Source organism: Aedes albopictus, chromosome 2, assembly GCF_035046485.1.
Source record: "Aedes albopictus strain Foshan chromosome 2, AalbF5, whole genome shotgun sequence".
NCBI lineage: Eukaryota > Metazoa > Arthropoda > Insecta > Diptera > Culicidae > Aedes > Aedes albopictus.
The window spans coordinates 144,314,971-144,322,358 of NC_085137.1; the positions used below are offsets into that span (position 1 = coordinate 144,314,971).

Genomic DNA, 7,388 nt, shown 5'->3' on the forward strand with positions numbered 1-7,388 from the left:
ACAGTCCTGTTGGACAGCGCGCCCATTGTGTTTGCACCCGTAGCAGCCCTGCCTTGCTGCTCTGGTTGCACTGCCTTGGAGTGACAGAGCTACCGCCTGTGACAAGCGTGAGTACAAAACAGAAGGAAAAAGTGCTTATGTAATTCTTGTTAGAAAACATTACATCTACCTTAATCTAAAGTGAATACCGTCAAACGGGGTTACTTGCAACAGCGGTGTAACTTGCAACACGATGGCATACACTAAATGTGAAGCATTTTCTAATAATAATAAAAACTAGTATGCCCTACTATTTCGGTTATAGAGATTATGTGTATCAAAGATCGATTTAGTATAAATATTAGCTTTGTTTCTTTGTTTATGGTTTAGCTACACTGTTAAAACGGATTGCTCATTTTATGCCATAAAAACAAGTGTGGAAATCGTGCTTGACCTCTCCCTTATGGTAAGTGCGATAAGTCTGATGACCTTGCTTGCAGTTAGGGTACCTAATAGTAAGCTTAGCTAAACGGTAAAAGTTTGATAAACTTATCGACTAAGTAATGCAAAAAATCATTATTATATTCGACAACCACTATGGGGTAACTTGCAACAGTTGAATTTGACGAAACCTTCTATTATTTATCTTCATTTCACGATATAATTGACAGAAATAACCGAAATGGATCATTTATTGATTACGTAACGCGTTCATTTTCAAATGACAATTCATTTTTTACACTTTTTTGCACGCGACCTTCAAACATTGTTAGGAAATACCACATTTTGAAGTTTCATTCATGTTTCATCATGTTAAAAGTTTAATTTTTGTTTATGAACGCTGTAAAGCAATCACCAATATCAATTCTGAACCTAGATGGAGTGAATTATTTCAGTTTATTGCCCAAATTAGCGAGTTTGAAATTTACAAAGTAGAATAGGTGTGTTTCAATCATGTTAATTTAGCTGAAATTGCCAAACACCACTCCAAGCTGAAAACTACTTGAAGATGACTCACTCTACCTTTTCAAGAAATGACAATAATCATTGTTGACATTTTGTAATAAGTGCTAAGTCAAGAGAATCATATATATTTTGTGTTTGAGGGACGTGAGACCTGTTGCTAAATGATATACTCTCGCTTGCAATAACTATCAATCCTTTCATGAAAAATTATATGTCAATTGGTTAGTGTACATCTTTTCATGGTATGTTTCATGCATAACATCAAAATTTTACAATATGACTAAATGCTAGAATTTTAGTGCTGTTTAATGATAGCTAACTTAGCTTCATGTCCTATGTTGCAAGTTACCCCACAGATGGGGAAACTTGCAATAAGCATGTATTTCGCACCTCCTGATTAGGTGGCAACGTATTTTGGTAAACCAAGTGCTGCATAGTATTCTACTCGGGGTAATTAGCGTACACGATGCTTCACAGGATGTTTCAAATGTTTAGATTTTCAATGATATTGCTTCAAAGTCGAAAAGTGTTGCAAGTTACCCCATTTGACGGTACTCTTAAACCCTATTCTAAAATCTAAACTAAGTGCTAGCCCGAACAGTGCCTAAAACTACTGTGCAAACATCCCATAGAGTGTCCGTAACCTACATTCGCCCTATCTTAAAACGACACCGCTACTAGAAACAATTCATATTCCAAATTCCATACACCCGCCGGACCTACACAAGGGAAAATAAACGAATTTGTTAAATTGTCGAAGTTCGTTTCGACAAACGGTCACACAGACTGAAAGGGGGATTCTTCCGTATAGTTAACCTCCAGAGCAATCTGTAATTCACCATCTCCCAAATAAAGAGCCGTGAATTACAGATTGCTCTGGAGGTTAACTATACGGAAGAATCCCCCTTTCAGTCTGTGTGACCGTTTGTCGAAACGAACTTCGACAATTTAACTGGTGCGGCGTCATGAGATCCAAACAAAGCAGTTTGATTCGGACTGAACCTTCACCGCGAGATGCACGAAGAGCTAGGCCGGACAATTGTTTGCAACGATCTGCCGTAAACCGTCTATGAGGGAGCACCACCGAGTTAAATGCGTACCTACGCAGAGGTTCGACGACGCGAATAGTAGCTTGAAACAAAAAGTGTTTCACAGAAGCTGCTATGCAAAGTGTTTTGTACGAGGAACATGGGCGTAATCAGTGTACTGGAAAACCGCGAGTAGTTCCCAGGAGAACAACGTTCAATGCAAATTTCTAACGCTGTGATGCCATATCGATCCAGTGCAGATACTTTGTTAGCATGTCCATCAATATCTCTGTGTTTAAAAGTGTAGCATCCGTTTAAGAGTGCGTACATATCATTCATTGTTATATTTTCAAACAACTAGACCACAAGTAGGGATCTAATGCGAGGATAGATGTAGGGATGTTCCAAAAATTGACGTGATGCAGTAATAGTTATTAAAATAAGTATATTGGAATCTAAAGGAGAATCCCTCTTTCTACGGAGATGTTCTCCGGCACCCGCCACGCTTTGGCTTGACATTCCGGAAGTAAACGGAAAATTTAATTTGTTCCCGAAGATGGCAACAATATGGTAGACAAGTTCCGCAAACTTAAACAATCCTTTATTGGGTACTAGGATACGTTAAATTTTCCCTGTATGTCATAATAATCAATTTAAGTATTTCATTATACAGTAATTAATACCAAACCAACTGTTCACATAATTACTTACGTTTAGTGCCTGCTCTAATGTTCCGTATGTTCCGGAATGCGAACCCCTACGGTACAGGTTTTGCTGCCTGCTTAATGTTTGTTTGTTACTAATAGTTCATTAGTTGCGTATGATATAAATTACCTTAATCACGATAGCCAGATCCTACAGGTAATCGGGCCAATTTGGTGCACTGCTAGCTCACAGTGATATACGTTGCGTTCTGTGATTAATTTTAGGGAACATATTTTTTTTAGAACTGGTCGATTTCAAATGAATTATATCAGAATTTACCTTGGATATGGCAACTTATTAATACGGATTAATAAACTGTTCACTGCTAACTGCACCATTAATAATTATACGAATTCAATTTAGTAACTATTAATGCTTATTTGTTTCACCGAAAAAGATCTCTAAAACTGCCTACTCATCAGTTAGTTCTTAATTCTTCTGTTTTGCTTCCCTATTACGCTCTAGCATCTGACAGCTGTTATCGGCATTTCCCTGTATGAGTGTCGGCGAATCTTTTTGAGTAGTCGTTGGTAGCAAAGGCGCGTCCGGTAATAGCGGAACACTGCCACTACGCAACAGAAGATGCCAAGAACCCGATAATCCTACCTCGTGACCACCCCACCACCAACTTGATTATCTCGCACTACCATCGACAATTCCACCATCAGAATCATGAAGCAGTAGTAAATGAACTCCGACAGAGATTCAAAATTCCACGTATCCGTGCTGCTTACGCCAAGATGAAAAAGAACTGCCAAAGATGCAAAAATGACCATGTCAGTCCACGTCCACCAATAATGGCTGACCTTCCACCGGCGCGGCTTGCGGCGTACTCTCCACCCTTCACACATACAGGTATTGACTTTTTTGGGCCATACGAAGTGGCAGTAGGAAGGCGCGTCGAAAAACGATGGGGAATGCTAGCAACCTGTCTAACGATTCGAGCTATCCACATTGAAGTTGTACACTCGCTAACCACCGACTCGTGTATAATGGCGATACGCAATTTCATCTCACGTCGTGGTACGCCCAGCGTTATCTACAGCGATAGAGGAACCAACTTTATCGGAGCGTCTCGTCAGATGAAGGAGGCAGCGGCTGCAGTGAACGTGGACGAAGTCGTGAAGGAGTTCATCACTGTAGACACAACTTGGTCCTTTAACCCACCCCTCGCACCACACATGGGAGGTAGTTGGGAGAGACTAATAGGCAGCGTAAAACGGAACCTTCAAACAATCAATCCTCCTCGAAATCCAACCGATGAAGTGCTACGAAATCTCATGATCGAAATAGAGAACATCATTAACTCCAGACCACTAACTCACGTCCCAGTTGATGACGACTGTGCTCCTGCGTTAACACCGAACCATTTTCTCCTTGGTTCCTCAAACGGGATTAAGCCATTTTGCACTCTTGACGATACCAGTGCTGCTCTCCGCCAAAACATACTAGCTTCGCAGATACTGGCGAATAGGTTCTGGAAGCGCTGGCTTAGTGATTACCTGCCGGAAATCACCAAGCGATCCAAGTGGTTCAACCAAACCGATCCAGTAACCGTAGGTGACCTGGTTGTGATAGCCGATCCAAAGCTACCCCGTAACTGCTGGCCAAAGGGAAAAGTCATCGAGGTTCACCCAGGCAGAGATGGGGAGGTTCGCTCGGCCACTGTACGAACATCTGCAGGAGTATATGTTCGGGTGGTCACCAAACTGGCTGTTCTGGACGTAAGGCGCGAAGGAAGTAAGCCAGCAGAAAGACTGGCATACTCGGGGGGAGTGTGAACAGTCCTGTTGGACAGCGCGCCCATTGTGTTTGCACCCGTAGCAGCCCTGCCTTGCTGCTCTGGTTGCACTGCCTTGGAGTGACAGAGCTACCGCCTGTGACAAGCGTGAGTACAAAACAGAAGGAAAAAGTGCTTATGTAATTCTTGTTAGAAAACATTACATCTACCTTAATCTAAAGTGAATACCGTCAAACGGGGTTACTTGCAACAGCGGTGTAACTTGCAACACGATGGCATACACTAAATGTGAAGCATTTTCTAATAATAATAAAAACTAGTATGCCCTACTATTTCGGTTATAGAGATTATGTGTATCAAAGATCGATTTAGTATAAATATTAGCTTTGTTTCTTTGTTTATGGTTTAGCTACACTGTTAAAACGGATTGCTCATTTTATGCCATAAAAACAAGTGTGAAAATCGTGCTTGACCTCTCCCTTATGGTAAGTGCGATAAGTCTGATGACCTTGCTTGCAGTTAGGGTACCTAATAGTAAGCTTAGCTAAACGGTAAAAGTTTGATAAACTTATCGACTAAGTAATGCAAAAAATCATTATTATATTCGACAACCACTATGGGGTAACTTGCAACAGTTGAATTTGACGAAACCTTCTATTATTTATCTTCATTTCACGATATAATTGACAGAAATAACCGAAATGGATCATTTATTGATTACGTAACGCGTTCATTTTCAAATGACAATTCATTTTTTACACTTTTTTGCACGCGACCTTCAAACATTGTTAGGAAATACCACATTTTGAAGTTTCATTCATGTTTCATCATGTTAAAAGTTTAATTTTTGTTTATGAACGCTGTAAAGCAATCACCAATATCAATTCTGAACCTAGATGGAGTGAATTATTTCAGTTTATTGCCCAAATTAGCGAGTTTGAAATTTACAAAGTAGAATAGGTGTGTTTCAATCATGTTAATTTAGCTGAAATTGCCAAACACCACTCCAAGCTGAAAACTACTTGAAGATGACTCACTCTACCTTTTCAAGAAATGACAATAATCATTGTTGACATTTTGTAATAAGTGCTAAGTCAAGAGAATCATATATATTTTGTGTTTGAGGGACGTGAGACCTGTTGCTAAATGATATACTCTCGCTTGCAATAACTATCAATCCTTTCATGAAAAATTATATGTCAATTGGTTAGTGTACATCTTTTCATGGTATGTTTCATGCATAACATCAAAATTTTACAATATGACTAAATGCTAGAATTTTAGTGCTGTTTAATGATAGCTAACTTAGCTTCATGTCCTATGTTGCAAGTTACCCCACAGATGGGGAAACTTGCAATAAGCATGTATTTCGCACCTCCTGATTAGGTGGCAACGTATTTTGGTAAACCAAGTGCTGCATAGTATTCTACTCGGGGTAATTAGCGTACACGATGCTTCACAGGATGTTTCAAATGTTTAGATTTTCAATGATATTGCTTCAAAGTCGAAAAGTGTTGCAAGTTACCCCATTTGACGGTACTCTTAAACCCTATTCTAAAATCTAAACTAAGTGCTAGCCCGAACAGTGCCTAAAACTACTGTGCAAACATCCCATAGAGTGTCCGTAACCTACATTCGCCCTATCTTAAAACGACACCGCTACTAGAAACAATTCATATTCCAAATTCCATACACCCGCCGGACCTACACAAGGGAAAATAAACGAATTTGTTAAATTGTCGAAGTTCGTTTCGACAAACGGTCACACAGACTGAAAGGGGGATTCTTCCGTATAGTTAACCTCCAGAGCAATCTGTAATTCACCATCTCCCAAATAAAGAGCCGTGAATTACAGATTGCTCTGGAGGTTAACTATACGGAAGAATCCCCCTTTCAGTCTGTGTGACCGTTTGTCGAAACGAACTTCGACAATTTAACTGGTGCGGCGTCATGAGATCCAAACAAAGCAGTTTGATTCGGACTGAACCTTCACCGCGAGATGCACGAAGAGCTAGGCCGGACAATTGTTTGCAACGATCTGCCGTAAACCGTCTATGAGGGAGCACCACCGAGTTAAATGCGTACCTACGCAGAGGTTCGACGACGCGAATAGTAGCTTGAAACAAAAAGTGTTTCACAGAAGCTGCTATGCAAAGTGTTTTGTACGAGGAACATGGGCGTAATCAGTGTACTGGAAAACCGCGAGTAGTTCCCAGGAGAACAACGTTCAATGCAAATTTCTAACGCTGTGATGCCATATCGATCCAGTGCAGATACTTTGTTAGCATGTCCATCAATATCTCTGTGTTTAAAAGTGTAGCATCCGTTTAAGAGTGCGTACATATCATTCATTGTTATATTTTCAAACAACTAGACCACAAGTAGGGATCTAATGCGAGGATAGATGTAGGGATGTTCCAAAAATTGACGTGATGCAGTAATAGTTATTAAAATAAGTATATTGGAATCTAAAGATTTTTGTAAAGCTCCTGTTTGCACGTAGCGTTACGGGGGGGAGTGTTGCGCATAGCGCTCTTTAGATTCTTTATTATTGAGCACCCCTATGATATCTCATATGACAAAGCTGTGCTGCTAATAATACTCCTATCAGTATGTGGTAATAGTGAGGAGGTGACGGTTGTCTTCCATGAAGTTACCGAATTTGTAAGTGATACTTTGTATTTTATTGTATTTGTTTAGCTTAATAAAACATAAAAAAAAAAAAAGTTAAATTGTCGAAGTTCGTTTCGACAAACGGTCACACAGACTGAAAGGGGGATTCTTCCGTATAGTTAACCTCCAGAGCAATCTGTAATTCACGGCTCTTTATTTGGGAGATGGTGAATTACAGATTGCTCTGGAGGTTAACTATACGGAAGAATCCCCCTTTCAGTCTGTGTGACCGTTTGTCGAAACGAACTTCGATAATTTAACAAATTCGTTTATTTTCCCTTGTGTAGGTCCGGCGG

At 40.1% G+C, this 7,388-nt stretch overlaps 1 protein-coding gene across 1 annotated transcript; it reads left to right on the forward strand.

The window, feature by feature from the left end:
• Positions 1–3,475: 3,475 nt before the first annotated feature.
• Positions 3,476–4,459, forward strand: LOC134286216 (uncharacterized). Its single transcript, XM_062847799.1, has one exon. It carries the CDS (start codon positions 3,476–3,478, stop codon positions 4,457–4,459), a length of 984 nt encoding a protein of 327 aa, XP_062703783.1.
• The last annotated feature ends 2,929 nt before the right edge of the window (positions 4,460–7,388 follow it).